The 16,365-nt window shown below is 38.7% G+C and overlaps 1 protein-coding gene across 2 annotated transcripts in view; it reads right to left on the reverse strand.

The window, feature by feature from the left end:
• Kpna3 (karyopherin subunit alpha 3) overlaps positions 1–16,365 on the reverse strand; it is a 72,408-nt gene that overhangs the window by 36,505 nt on the left and 19,538 nt on the right. For both annotated transcript variants that reach the window (XM_087912172.1, XM_087912171.1), the window contains exon 2: positions 2,123–2,167. In XM_087912172.1, the coding sequence (XP_087768298.1) occupies positions 2,123–2,167 (45 nt within the window). The remainder of the gene's footprint in view (positions 1–2,122; positions 2,168–16,365) is intronic.

Here is a 16,365-nt window from a genome sequence, read left to right on the forward strand (position 1 = left end):
CACCCTAAAGTGCTAGGATTACTGGTAGGCATCACGACTGGTTTATGTAGAGCTGGGATAGAAATGAGACTTCTTACAGTAGTAAGCACACTACTACAAATGCATTTATTTTCTCAGCCCCAGAAGCCTTAAAAGTATTTTAGGATTTTCCCATACAGACTGTCTTGACATGGACAAAGATATCTTTTCCTTGATTTTCTTCTTTCCTTCCTTCTCTTCTTTGCATCGATTAGAACTTCTAACAGTATAATAATTAACAGCAGTGAGAATGGATCCTTGGCTACAAATCTTAGGGAAAGAATAGATAATTTGCCTACAAATCTTAGGGAAAGATTTCTGTTTCTCACCACTAAGTAGGAAGTTTGTGGTTGCTCTTCATCAAATGTGATAATTCCTCTCATTCTGAATGTGTTTAGTCATTTAACCACAAATGGGCATTAGATTTTACAAAATGCTTTGCCCAACTAACCAATATAATCTTACAATTTTTTCTGTATACCTTGCAAATATAGAGAAAGTTCAAGGCAAGGCTGTTGCAGTGGTTTAAATAAAAATGTCCCTCATAGGCTCATATATTTGAATGTTTAAGGAGTGGAACTATTTGAAAGGATTAGGAGGTGCAGCCTTGTTAGAGTAGATGTGGCCTTAGTAGAGAAAGTGTGCCAGTGGGGGAATGGGTTTTGAGGTTTCAGAAGCCCAAGTCAAACCCAGTGGCTCCCTCTTCTTCCTGATTCCTGCTTATCAGGATGTAGAATGTTCGTCTTCTTCAGCACCATGTCTGCCTATGTGTCTATGCTTCTTGCCACGCTGACAGTGGACTAAACATCTAAAACTATAAGCAAGCCCCATTAAATGCTTTACTATATAAAAATTGTCATGGTTATGGTGTCTCTTTCCAGCAATAGAACACTAAGATAGTTGTTCTATTCTGTTTTGAGGTTTTCTGAGATAGGTGTTTCATAAACTCAGGCTAACCTTGAACTTATGGCAATTCTCTCTCAACCTTAAAAGCACTGAGATTATAGGTGTAGGCTACCATACTCAGTTCAATTTGTAATACTCTGTGTAGAGGGTATGTGTACATGTCATTGTGCTCAAGTGGAGGTCAAAGGACAGGCTGAGAGAGAACTAGTTCTCTCCTTCCACATATAGATAGGTTCTGGGGATCAAACTCAAGTTATCAAACTTAGTGCAAGCGCCCTTACCTGCTGAGCCACCTCACTGATCTACAATATAGAGTATTTTTAAAAGAACATTTTAAGAAAAGAAACAACTAACTGATATAAACACAATCTGATCAGGCAAATGAGGCCTGTAGTGATTTCTTAAACTAAGACCTTAATTTGTCTCACTTTAGCTTACCTAACTGATCAACCATCAACAACAGATCTTAAGTTTAATATAATGTATCAAAGTGGGAAATACCAGTAACAAGTTTTAAGTTGATTCGCAACTTATAAAATATTATTCCTTGAACACTTATACTCGGACATATTACAGCATCACGGTTAAAGTTTTGTCATTTGTCAGCTAATGACTTCAACTAAAAATTCAATTCCTATGTAACTGTCCACATGAGAGAAACCAGAAATATAGATGTCTGAGAATCATCTGTACAACATCTGCATACAGACTTAACAGAGAAGAGTAAGGAGATAAAACGGAAACAAGGGTTCACATAACAGGAACCAATCTTCCACCTGCTGTGGGAGTATCTTCCGCTGCCTCAGCCAATAGTCGCTGAAGCACGAGACCATGGTGCGGCGGGGAGCGCCTTCCGCTCCATCAGCCAATAGCCGCTGAAATACCAGCCCACTGGGGCGTGGTATATTTCTCTTTTAAAAAGATACACAGATCCCGGATCAGGTCTCTTGGTTCCGGCGCTTGGTCCCGGCTCCTGCTCCCGGCTCCTGCTCCAGCGACTAGGCTCCCTTCCTGACGGTTTATGGTGTATGTAAGTTTTACCCCCCAAAATAAATAACCCCTTAAAACATAACTGGTGTGGGATTGATTCGCGGATATCCATCCTTTACTTCCTCAGTGTTGTGATCACAGGAATGAGGCATCACATCCCCAACCAGAACATCTTAACGCATTTTCTTTAGATGCACACTCCCCTTACCTTCCGGAGTTCAACTGTCACTTCATTTCTGTGTCTTCGCATTGTCTACAAATTAAAAAAAAGATCACATTAGTATCAAAGTATTAGTACTGCTAATATGCAAATTGTTTCTTTTAAGAATCAACTTAATCTTCTTAATAGTTTTTGAGGCTTATTTTATATGTATGTTTACCTGAATATATGACTCTGTATCACATGTATACAGTGCTCACAGAGGCCAGAAGAGGGCACTGAATCTCCTAGGACTAGAGAAGAATGCGAGCCACCAAGTGGATGTCAGGAATTGAACCTGTATCTTCTGCAAAATCAGCCAATGCCCCTAACTATTAAGTTGTCTCTTTGGCTCCCAAATTTAATCTTAAAAATTAAAAACTGATGTAGGTATTATTTATTTAATCTGTTTGTTTTTGAGACAAGATCTCACTACATAACCCAGGCTGGCCTTAAATTCAAACTCCTCCTATTTCAGCTCCCTTCCAAGTTCAAAATCATAAGCCTGTCCCACAGCATCTACCTGGTCAATTCTTTTTTAAATAATGAACTAAAAAGATGACATTGTGCCAGGCAGTGGTGGCGCACACCTTTAATCCCAGCACTCAGGAGGCAGAGGCAGGTGGATCCCTGTGAGTTCAAGGCCAGCCTGGTCTACAAAGTGAGTTCCAGGACAGCCAGGGCTAAACAGGGAGATCCTGTCTTGGAGTAGGTGGGGGCTGACATTGTTTTATCAAACATTTGTTGGTTGATTTGTATAAACGGAGGGGTAGATTGGCTATCAATGAACTACTATTCTATCCAAATTGCACCCAAGATTTTGTGTGTGTATGTTTTGTTGTTATTGTTGGTAGTGGTGGTGATGGTTGGTGGGGGTTTGTGCGTGAGCTGTGTCCTCTCTTCTATGTATTTTGCGTAGGAAATCTAAACTGCCTCAAACTCTCCTATCTTGTCTCTTAGCAAATACCACAGAAACGATCACCTGTACTAACTCTTGAGTTCTAAGCAAGGAGGTGCCATTAAATTCCCTAGGAAGAAAATGGTCATAGAATCAAAATGCCCACACCCTCATCCACAAGCTACCTCATTCTTCCAGTAAGTAAGTTGTTTAAGGCAGTCAGACGAGGCTTGCAACCAATGAAGTTATCTCTAACGATTCATATTTCAAAGTACCATGCAATTTGCTCTCGATTACAGCCTGGTTCTGTATGAGCAGCTGCCACATGCTTCTGCTACCATACCTTCCCTACCACGACCGACTATACCCCTCCATCCATGAATCAAAATAAATTCTGCCACCTTAATTTACTTCCTTCAGGTATGTGCTCATTGTTACTGTAACAACCCATAAAGTGCAGACAGGCTGTTGGAATTGGTTTGCAGGGGGAATGTAACAGAATTTACAAACAGGTGCTAGGGAGCAAGAGCACATTCTGTTAGGAGACAGGTAAATTAGAAATTACGATGCCAGCAGAAATAGAGGCAGTAAACACTGTGTTCATGAAGTTCCAAAGGGGAACAAAGATTCTATAGGAAATAGGCCAAAGGCTAATCATGTTACATTCTGGGGGGGGGGGGGTCTGGCTACATTTTTATCTGAGAATTTTAATGAGGCTGAATTCAAAAGTAATGAACTAATTTTGTTTGGAGAAGGAAACTTAAAGATATCCTAGCATTCCGGTTACTGCATGGGCGGTGCTCATTGCCTTTAGCCTGGTTTATAGCAAGAACTCTAAGCAGAAAACAGAAGAATATGTAAAATGTGCAGTTTGATAAGGAAAGGGTGTTAGAAGTTAGACATGACAAAGCTGCTGCAAATGTTGAGGTAAGGGCAGTAAAGAAGAAACTGCATGCTGTACTGACACATTAAAAATAGTTTTTGTCAGGCTTAAGAGTTGGCTCATGGGTTAAGAGTGTTTGCTGATCCTTAAGAAGATGAAAATTTGGTTCCTAGCTTGCATATTGGGTAGCTCATGGCCACCTGTAACTCTAGCTCCAGGAATGCAACCCTCTTCTGGTTTCTGAAAACAACTACACATTCATGGTGTCTTAATGGCAACATCACACCTATAAAAGACTCAGCATTATAAAACTAAACATTTGTTTGAAAAACTTTCAGTTGACAGCAGAATGTCTGAAAAACGAGAATACCTCTGTAAGAGTTCTCTGCTCAAAAACTGGCTGCCTGGAGAAGTATACTGCCTGAGTTAAGCTGTGAAGACATGTGGCCACTACAGCCACAGCAGGACTCAGAGTCCAATTTTGCAGGCACGAAAAATACAAGGGTTCAAGGGTCATGAAGACTTACACCAATGTTTCAGAAGAGGTCAAGCAATGTGTGGCAAGGGCAGATTCACTGAAAGGAGAATCTGTGTGGTCACTGTGTAAAATTAAGGTAAAGCCTAAATTTCAGTGATGACCCCAGTGTGCTGAAAATGTCAGCGATACAAGATGTCTACAGAGAGAAGCTGCAAGGAATAGAGGTGTAGAGTGAGGTCACCTAAAGACCAGTGGGACCCACGTAAGGTAAGGGTTCAGATGCCAGACATGGGCTACTGGGCTTGGTCTTTCCATGTTAGGTCTCCATTCCTTCCTTTGGAATAGGAGTGTTTATTCTCTGTCACTGTAGACTGAAACCTGATTTCTTTTTAATTTATAGGGACTCACATTTAAGAGATTGCCTTGAGTCTCAGAAAAGGCTGGATTTTTAAACAAAGCTTAAACTGTAGACTTTGGAACTTTCAAAGTTGAGCTGTATGTATTTGACCATAAGTTTATGGAGAGCCAGAAGCAAAATGCTATGGTTTGAGTATGAAATGTCCCCTACAATCTCATGTGACTGCTAAATTCAGTTTCTCACTATTTAACTTTCCAAACAAGTCAGAAATTGGCAAGATGAACTTCAAAAATGATCCAATTATATACCTCAAATGACTCCTTCAGATTTAAAGACAAAAATGTCATTCATTCATTCATTCATTCATTCATTCATTTATTTTTGAGCAAGAACTGCTCAAAAAACTGCTGGGGGTTGGGGACCAGACAAACAAGGAGGAAGTAACAAAGATAAGAAACTGATGGTTCAGTGGTTAAGAACACTTGTTGTTCTTGCAAAAAAAAAAAAAAAAAATATATATATATATATATATATATATATATATATATATATATATATATATATATATATATATTGATTCCCGGCACCCATACAGGGGTTCACAACTATCTGTAACTCCGGTCCCAGGGGAATCCAATGCCCTCTTCTGGCATCTGCTAGTGTTGTGCACATGTGGAACACAGACACGCAGGCAAAACACTTATACATAAAATAAAAAACAATTTTAAAAAGAGTAAAAGTTGATAAATCTGAAAAAAAAGGAACAATGAAATTCAGTTCTTGATCTATCTGAAAGCAAAATCAGCATTAAGTGACAAAACAGAAAAAAACACAGAAAGAAAAACAAAGGAGGTCACAAACTTCTTATACTGGAAATCAAAATGGTAGTAACACAGTCTGTAACATCACAAGAAAAAGAATAACTGAAAATATATAAATCTGTTGATTTAGATTACCTGGTTGCGCTGAAAACTAAATTACTATGTCTTAAACAACAGAAGTTAACAATACTATATAATTAATGATGAAATTAAATTTCATCATTAAATTAAATTTGTAATTTAAGTGTTTTCCTGTCAGATTTAAATGGAGAAATTTTCTAATGTCTGGCAGAAAAGTCATAACATCACCTCTTTTCAAAAATAAAACACGGTAAGTAACAAGAATATAAGCCAATATTCCCTATGGCACAGATGTGGAAACTCTTAAGTAAAAAAATTACCAAATAATATTCAATATATAGTAATTCTTCCCTATCAGGAGCTTTTCTTCCCAAGCTTTTACCCACTGTTACCTGCAGTCTAAAAGTATTAAATGGGGGCTGGAGTGATTGGTCAGTGAGTAAGAGTGTTGGTTGTGCCAGCATGAGGACTTGAAATTAAAATCCCAGATGTTACTCCTGACACACATGTAAGCACCACACACACACACACACACACACACACACACACACACACACACACACACATATATATATATCCTGGGCATGGCCATGTATGCCTGTAGTCCAAGCATTAGAAGGTGGAGACAGACTGGCCCCAGCAACTCAATAGCCAGCACAGCTGAAATGACCGTGTTACAGGTACGGTAAGAGACTGTTTCAAGTGAATAAAGTAAAACATATTAAGTCCTTCTGTAGCTCCCATTCATAAGCCAATAAGTACACACATTATATACACAAATGCATATAAAGCACACAAATTCAACAAAAAAAAACACAAAAAAACTATTCTGTACTATTCTAAACAGCATGATAAATGTCACCTTCTCATCCAAAGAATCCCTTTATTCTGTTTAGTAACTACTTAACACCATGTTAGCTATCTCATTAACTGCGTAGCATTGTACTGTGTTCAGGTAACCTTTATGTGGCATTCCAATGCTATATTAAAATGCCCAATAGTCTTCATTCACCCCACCTCACCTCATCGAATCTCATCTTGTAGGCAGTGAGCCACCTCAAATCATCATCACAGGAGTACAATATGATGAAGTATGTTGAGAGAGAGGTAGGCCATGTAAAAGTTATTATAATATTGTTAAAGCTGTCTTACTTCTGCTAATCTCTTACTGTTCAGTTAAACAGATTATCAATATTTATATATGGGGGAAAGTTAGTTATATATACGGTATAATAGTATCCATACCATAGTTTCAGATACCAGTAAAGATCTTAGAACATAGTTCCTGAGGATGGGGGAAGGGGAAGCACATGGGCAAACAATGACATACTGTACAAAATTATACACCATAACCAAGTGGACTTTGCTCCAGAATCTAAGACTATTTCTGTATTAGAAGACTAATCATTGTGAACCATATTAGCAAACAAAAAAAGATAAAATATTCGACAAAATTCTATAGCCAGCTGGGCATGGTAGGTAGCATACACCTTCAATCCCAGTATTCAGAAGTCAAGGGGCAGGACTGGGAGTTCCTGGCCAGCCATGTATACATACCAAAACCCTGCCTAAAAAACAAAACACAGAAACTAAACCCATGCATAATGAAAATCTTTCAGAAAAATAAAAGGGGTTCTTCAAATCAAACAAAAGAACTACAAAAAACAAAACCAAAAAAGACCTAAAAACTGTTATTAACATATCTGAGAACACAAGTCTAAGTATCTTCCTCAAAAGACTGAGAAGACAACAAAGATTTCACTTTCACAGTTCTTAATCAATACTGTAATGCCAGGAGTTCTTGGCAGTAAAGAAAGGTAAGAAAAGGAAGCAGGGACACACAGACCAGAATGCAACAACAACAAAACAAAAACAAACGAAACGGTCCCCATTTAGAGTCAGCACGACTGTCAATAGAAAACCCCAAAGAACCTACCAATAATTTCTGGATCTGACTAGTAAGTTCAATGAAATCATAAAACAAAAAATAAAAACACAAACTATACTTCTACATTAGCAATAAAAACACAGACAACAAAATTTAAAATGAAGTTTTACCCTTTGAAAAATTTACATATTCAGGATCACACAAGCTACAATTTACTGAAGATTCACAGAGAGAGGCACATTTTTAAATGGCAGGAAAAAAACAAACAAACAAACAACAACAACAAACTAAAACCGATCCCTGTATCTTAAGGTAAATGTTCATATGCTAAGCCTGACAAATCTGAGCCACAGACACTGGGCATGTACCTTTCTCAAAAACATATTAACAAATGTGATGTTAGTTAAGAAAACCAAAGAGGTGCTGAGGAGACTCCTGAGTAGGTAGGTACAAGTGCATGCTGTGTAAGCAGGCCGACATGAGTTCGGATTCTCAGCACCCACATAAAAAGCCAGAAGTGGGTCCCTGCACCTGTAACCTCAGCATTGGGGATTAGGTGGTAGAGACAGGACCACTGGCACCTGCTGGCCAGCAGCCAAGCTGAAAATCAGCATACACCGGGTTCAGTGACAGACCATTTCAAGGGATACAGCAAATAACTATAAAAGAGAAATGTCTTCCTCCATTAGAAGAGTTGCATGTGCATGCACGTGCACACACATACACACGTGCACACACAAACCCTACATATACATCAAATGAGCCATTGCACAAACACCTCAGATTATTATCTTAACTTTGCTCCATCCAGTGGGGTGCAGGACCACAAGTGGGGAAAACGGCAGTAATTGAGGCGGCTGTAGTCCAATCAAGCTGGATTTCTATAATCTAGCAATACAGAAGCAAGACTTGTATGAAGAAATTACACAACACTGATAAAAGAAGTCAATGGAAAGAAGGCTTGGTGGATGAAGAAAGTATTTACCATGCAAGCAATATCTGAGTTCAGGACCCTTGAATTTACATAAAGCCTAGGTAAGGCATGCATCTGTAAACCTAAGCACCCCTATGCAAAACAGAAGGCAGAGACAGGAGAATCCCCAGAAGCTCTGAATCTGCAGCAGGAAGAAAAATGGACTATCTCAAAGGAGGTAGAAGGTAAAGATCAATACCGAAGTTTGTACTCTGACCTCCAAACCTATGCACCCATTCTTTCCCCCATCCTGCGCATGCTCACTCTCTCTCTCTCTCACACACACGCCAATTTTTTTTACATTTTAAAATGAATCCAATGATTATATAAACAAATGGAGAATATAATGTTTATGTATTAGTATATGCAACTCTTCCCATACTGATACAGGTTTACAAAACAATTCCTATCAAAATCCCTGGATTGTCCTATGGCCGGCCAGCCAGAAAAGCTTTGTAATGACACCAGATGTTGGCAAAAAAAAGTCCATACCTTGTTGGGGAATATAAAACAGAACAATAATTCAAGAACAATTGATATTCTTAAACTAAATATTCAACTACCACAGGACCCAAACAATAAACTTCTATGCATTCACCCCAGTAGAAAAGCTTATTTCCATAAGAAACCTATACTCTATGTTTACAACAGCTTTACTTCTAGTAGTCAAACCAAAAAAGCAACAACTATTTTCTACACCTAAACTGCGACACATCTGTACCGTGGAACATTGTTCTAAACCAGTAACAAGTGCGTAAGAAAGTCAGATGGTGAGATTAAAAGGCTTCAGGCTAATGGCATGATTTGGATAAGTATCCCCAAAGGACCCTAGCCTATGGTATTACTCGAAAGTTTGATGTCTTTAAGAAGCAGAACCTAGTGGAAGAAAAATAGGTCATTGAGGGTATGGCCTTTCCCTAACAACTTTCTTTGCTTATTCACTGCCTAGAATGAACAGGGCTTCCTCCACCATACACTCCCAACATAATGTACTGTGTGGCCACAGGCCCAAATGACCATAAATTCCAACTCTGAAACCATAAGCTAAATAACCCTTTCCTCCTGGAAGCTGACTATCTGAAGTACTTCATCATGGTATAGGAAAGCCGATTAACAATGTAAAAGACATTACATTGTTAGACCTCAAACTAACAATCTCATGTACAATTCTGGTGATGTTAAATATGGTTGTTAATTTATTAGATTACGGTATGGCCAGGTAGCCAGTTAAAAAAACAAACAGCCTGGTGGTGGCGTACGCCTTTAATCCCAGCACTCGGGAAGCAGAGGCAGACGGATCTCTGTGAGCTCGAGGCCAGCCTGGTTTACAAGAGGTAGTTCCAGGACAGGCTCCAAAGCTACAGAGAAAACCCTGACTCGAAAAACACAGAAAACAAACAAACTAACAAACCTCATTATTATCAGTGTTTAAGTAGGCACTGAGTTCATTCTTCTCCAGGTGGCTTGGCATTTATACATCAATGAACTGTCTAAGATATGTCTGTAAAGGTGTTTCAAAGGATAGTAGCATCTACGTTGGTAAGCTGAGTGGAAAAAATAATCTGTCATCAACATAGGTGGGCACCAGCCAATAAGCTGAGCTTCCATGCTGAACATCTGGGGAGTCTTCCTTCTCTGCCTTCGAGCACATTCCCTTGGCTTTGGACTCACAGTAGTATGCCTGATGCCTGCCTTTCCCTTGCCGCCCATCATGGGCCTTCAGCGTCAGTCAGAGCGATACTGGACAGTGAGTCTAGAGAATGGCTGGCTGTTAGATTGACATTGGGGTGTGTGGAGAAGGAAGTGTGACAATGCCACTGCAGTGAGATTTAAGAAGCCTTATATTTTAAGTAAAATTATCTTCTTAATAATAAAACCAGTAACTTGGAAAAAGCTCAGAGAGGGCTGCTTTTCTATAACAACTACATTTTGTCTGGTGGGGTGGAGCTTGTAATATGCTGCTGCACCAGGTTAAGCCTGAGGAAAAGTCCTAAGACCAAGTGACAAGAAAGCAAACGACGATAAATACCCACTGCATGTTGGGAACAGAATTTCCACCCCAGATGAAAACTGCAGAGCTAAACAGTAAGACAATTATTTAGTCAGATCTTCAAAATGGCCCCAGCAGACTGTTTCTTACACAAGCAGATGTGTGAGTTTACTACAGAAAAGCAGTCTCCAAAAATTAATCATGTTCCTAGACACTAGGAAATAAATCACAATAAACAGAACCATAATCAGAATAAGAATGAATGGCAAGAACTGGAAGAGAATGTAAGCTCATCCTTTTCAGAACTGAAATACCAGAATTAAGTTATAAAATGTAAATTGATTACCATAGCAAACATTTAAAGTAAAGACAAACAATTTAAAATATCAGGATGTGCTGGGCAGTGGTGGCGCACACCTTTAATCCCAAAACTCGGGAGGCAGAGGCAGGCTGATCTCTGTGAATTCTAGTCCAGCATGGTCTACAGAGCAAGTTCCAGGACAGGATCCAAAGGTACAGAGAAACCCTGCCTCAAATAAATATGAGAAAGAAAGAGAGAGAGACAGAGACAGAGAGAGAAAGACTAAAAACTTAATGTCAGGGTGTAAGAAATGATCAGAAATAATTCTGAAAAAAGAATAAAAAATGCTGAAATACAATAATAAAACACAAAAGTATCAACTATTAGTTACTATAGTAAATTTGGTGTCATTTATTTACATATTTTGTTAACTTTAAAGTAAGTCAGAAGAGGGGTATGAGATGGCTTGACAGGTAAAAGTATTTGCCAACTAAGTTCAATCCCTAAGACCCGTAGAAGCATGAGGTCACTGTGCTCACAGATAAGCATTGGGGAAAGCAGGAATGTTAAACACGCAGAGCTGTCTCTTCAGAAGAGATGTATAGTGAACTCTGCATTACCTGTCTGACCAAGGCCACACTGGCTCCCCCAGACTTCTACAAACAGGACCTGAGATGGTGGATAGCCTGATGACCTCTGCACCATCTACATCACCAAGACTACACCAGATCCTCCCCTAGGCCCTTAAGGTGACACATGTAGTCCACCTACAGAACCCATCTTTATGGAAGAGCTGGCATGTACTTTGTTTCAGACCAATTTCAATGTAATTATGCCTCCAGTTTTCTTGTGTACACAGGATTGTGTTACACAAGAAAACTTTTTTCCAAATTGTACTGTACTTAAAAATGCCTAAAATAAACTGCCCGGTGTCAGACTCCACAAGTAATGTTGAACCAGACTTCATTCTTGCATAATGCAGATCAACACTCTGCTGGCTGTGGGGTTCCTGAGAACCCTCACAAAGACCCACATGGTAAGAGACAACCACACTATCGACTGTCCCCCTAATACACACACACAGAGAGAGAGAGAGAGAGAGAGAGAGAATAAATAAAAGTTAAAAAAAAAAGTTAGAAGAAACAATTAGGAGTTCAACATAGGGTACATGTCTGAAATCCAAGCACTCTGGTAGCTGCATTGGGAGGATCCTAAATTCATGTGCAAAATGGATTATTGAGATTCTGTGAAAAGGGAAGAGGAAAGGAAAAAAAGAAAGGAGACGAGAGAGAATGAATAAACAGAAAGAGAAAAGAAGAGAAAAAGAAGGGAGCGATAACTAGTATATAAAAGACAAAGATAAATACAGAAAAGAAAGAAATTAGCAAGTTTAGTAAATTACAATATCCTGTTTACTCAAGAGCCAAAGAGATAAAAGCATTGACAAAGCAACATTTAAAGAGACAACAGCTAAGAATTTACAACAGGGAAGGAAGGGGAGGAAAAGAAAAGCCACAATTAAGAAGTCAGGCAGAGGCTGCTGGATCTCCGTGAGTTCAAGGCCAGAAAGGTCTACAGGGTGAGTTATAGAACAGACAGAGTTCCACAGAGAAATCCTGTCTCGAAAAACCAAAAAGACAAACTCCCAGTACAAATCAAAAACCAAATGCACATGGACAGATCCATGCACCAAAGGGAAAGGACCCTAAAAGGAGCCTGCGTGAAACAAACTGTATCCAAAAAAGCAGTCATTTGCTTCTGAGCGGGCTTTATACATTTTATTTTATATTTTATTGGTCTAGTTTATTAACAATTTTACCTTTTAAAAAGCAATGGCCCTTAATGGAAAGTGGTTAAAAAATAAGAGAGTATCAACTTAAAATAAAATGACAAACCCAGCCTAAGAATCTACACTGACAATACTAAATCAACCAGTTCAGAAAAGTCGACTGCAGCAAGAGTCACACACCTGGAAGCAAACCACACAAACTGATACTATAGTCCACAGTTGCATGAATAAAAACTGTACCTCAATAATTAATAACAGCCTCATTATACTTGTCCCTTGGCCTATCAACTGTCTCCCAAGCGTTGTACCTAAAAATGGAGTGTTTAAATTTTACCTGAGGAAAGGAAGGTGAAAGACAAAATAATTTGGCTTTGTAGACTGTATAAGAACACAAAACTGCCTTCGTCTCCAGTAGTGACAGAAAATTATTGCATCTTGTATTGACGCCCTTTAAGGACTGCCAAGTAAGCATTCATGTTTCATGGTATTCATGACAAAGCTACTTCTATAACGCGGTGAAAGCCATGGAGCAATGAAGCATCAACCTCCTGAAAGAACAAGACATTACCCTCAAACTCAGAATTGTGAGGCAATGACAGAATTCTGATGTCATCACAACTAAGCAAATTCATAGGTCCAGGCAATGATTATCAGTGATTTCTAGCATCACAAACACAATCTGACATTATATACCTCACAACAGAATTACATCCCACTCCCTTAAACTGGGAGGTTTGTATAAAACTAATAGAAGAGACAATATGTCTTTAAAGTTAACACTTAGTAATATAAAGACAAATGACACTATGAAAGCATGACAGATATGCTAGATAGTCATTTCTCCAAAGAAGGGAGACAATGACCAGCAAACATATCAGAGAAATACACATGAAAACCACCTGCGATGCTGCCTGCAGGATGGTTAAAAGGAGGTCTAGTGTTGCAGCTCAGTGGTAGAACACTTGCCTCACATGTGCAAAGCCCTGTTTGCTACCTAGTACAAAAATAAAAAAAGCAGGTGTTTAAAGAAGGACTATGGAAAACTAAAAACAAATACAATGTACTATATTCATTAACTATGTAGCAACAAGGAATAAAATACATATTAGTAACATCTAAGAACTTTGAATCACAAACAACAATTCTATCTGAACTGGCAATCTACAGGCAGAAAGATTAATATTTCTTAGCTATAGGGGAGTGGGAGATGTGGGAAGGAGGGACAGAAAATGGCAGGTGAGGGCTAAGGGATTTCTTCTGTGATTTGAACGTCAGTTGTGACATTTTCACAACTCCTGAAATCCATCAAAAGTCACTGAGCAGCAGACAATAAATGAGTGAACTGAACAGTTTATGAACTAAAGCTCCATAAATTAATACAGTGTGAATTATATCTCAACAAGTATAGCATCTCCAAGTGTTCACAAAGATGTGGAACAACTGATAAATTTGTCAAAACAACCACTTCCCAGTAAAAATCTGGTAAAATTTGGTAAAACTAAAAATCACCCTAAAAGACATTCCACTCTACTTAACTCTTGCACACGAGTGCCACAGACACACATAAACAGTCTGAGGGCACACGTCACTGGTGTGGAAGAGCAAAACAAAACTGTGGCACAATTATGTAAACGAGAATTAATGAACCTTTTCTTCACATTAGTTTTATGAAAAAAACCAAAATTAATCAATATTATATTTCAGTATAGATGCATATGTGATAAATCTAGAGACCAAAGTAATAATTTTTAAAAACTGTGATGGGAATTTACTTCTGGAAGGTCATAGCTATAGTAACAGAGAGGAAAACACAGCTAGCTTACTGGTTCTCGTTCTGAAATTAGGTGTTGGATTCATAGAAATCTATTTTGTTATTGCTTCAAGAATTATTTACTATGCTATTTTTGTGTACGGAATATCACACGGCTTTTAAATGTTTAAAGGGGAAAATTGCATTACTAATATACCACCATGCATCTTTTATTAAACTTGTATACTGGGCTGGGGTAACAGCTCAGTGGGAAGGCACTTACCTAGCACATGCAATTGCCCTGGGTTCAATACCCAATACCCACAGGTTCTCAGAAGAAATGCATAAAAAATTGTGACCCACTGATGCTTTTGCCCAGTAACACCAACATGCTACAGCCATCAAAAACAAAGTATCTGTAATAAGTACCCATTATAATTCAGTTCAGAGTGTAGCCCTAAACAAACAAATAGCAACAACAAACCCCTACTGATAATACTAGCACTTCTCCAGGGTCATCTTCCTATGCTGCACCTGACTAGGATTAATAATTTTCAAACTTCAGCCTATACCAGAATTCTATGGCTTATTAAAACAGACTACTGGCTCCAATCCAGTGTTTCTCAAGCACCAAGACTGGAGTACTATCATAACATTATGTTTTTAAAAAGATCTCAGAACCAAAAGCAAACCAAAACAAGTAGATAAGTACATAAAATATATTCAATACTGAAAGTATAAAATTCAATGTGAGGCTACAGTTTCCATTGCAAATGCCTTTTCTAACTATTCACTGAGTTGTCCAGTTGGTCTGGTAAACTTCCATGTGTGATTTTTTTTATTTTTAACCAAAAGTTCATAAAATTTAAAAATAAAAACTAAAAAACAAAACAAAAATATATCAATTTAAGATGCTGATATTGCTAATTAAAGAGTCAAACATTAACCTCTAGGTTAATACACAAAATATATAAAACAATCATCACCAAATTACAGAGCATCAAGAACCTACTGAACAGTTTTCCTCTAAGGTAATTATAAACAAAATGAATTTCCAACACAGACTAAGAGTGTATGTACAAGACAAACAAATTAGTGCACTGTCCTATGATGACATGACACCTCCACTCTGGAGTCAGCCTGGATCTGTATCACTGATCTCCACATGTACAAGCTTTGATATTTGGGGAATGCTACACGCGCGTCTATCTGTCTCTCTCTCTTCCCCTCCTCCTGTCTCTTTTCTTTATGAAAGTACCTCATCCGGTTCCTAAGAGCAATCAATCAGGTATAGGAAACGTCTCTAGTAGAAGCAGTGCCTATGGTATGCCGAAAGCTCACAACAAATATTAACTATAATCAACACTGTAATGGCCACAGCCCATGCTCTCAACATTCCACCCGCATACACTTCAATACTGTCTACCAACATCTGTGTTCATTCTCATCTCTGACACCATCTCCCTTAAATTCACCAAAGACTGTCAAGTGGCTCAGCTTAGTGTTCTTTTCAATCAAACTCCTGATTATATTACTGGTATTTTCAACAACTATTCAAACAGCCTGTACAAGAGGCTGGCCAAACATAGACTTCTACTCTTCCCGCTTGAAGTCTTAATTTCACCATAACAGAAGATTCTGTGGCGACTTTTTTCCTAAAGAACCAGCTAAAAGCTGGGCATGGTAGTGCACACTTTTAACCCCAGCACTTGGGAAGCAGAGACAGGAAAACTTCTGAGAGTTCAAGGCCAACCTGGTCTACAAAAAGAGATCTTGTTTCAACCCACCCTCACCCAGAAAAAAGAATTAGCTACAGCATAACAATGATGGCTAATACCAGGAACCTAGCACTTGGGAAGCCAAGGAAGGAGGACCACAAATTTAAAGCCAGCCTGGACTATGGGGAGTGAGATCTTGTCTCAAAACCCAAACAACTACCTATAATCCCAAACATAGCCAAGGCAGGAGACTGTTCCAAGTTTGGGGCCACAGTGAGATGCTGTTTAAAACCACAACAACAAAAAAGATCTACAGATGTGTCA

Source organism: Myodes glareolus, chromosome 12, assembly GCF_982192425.1.
Source record: "Myodes glareolus chromosome 12, mMyoGla1.1, whole genome shotgun sequence".
NCBI lineage: Eukaryota > Metazoa > Chordata > Mammalia > Rodentia > Cricetidae > Myodes > Myodes glareolus.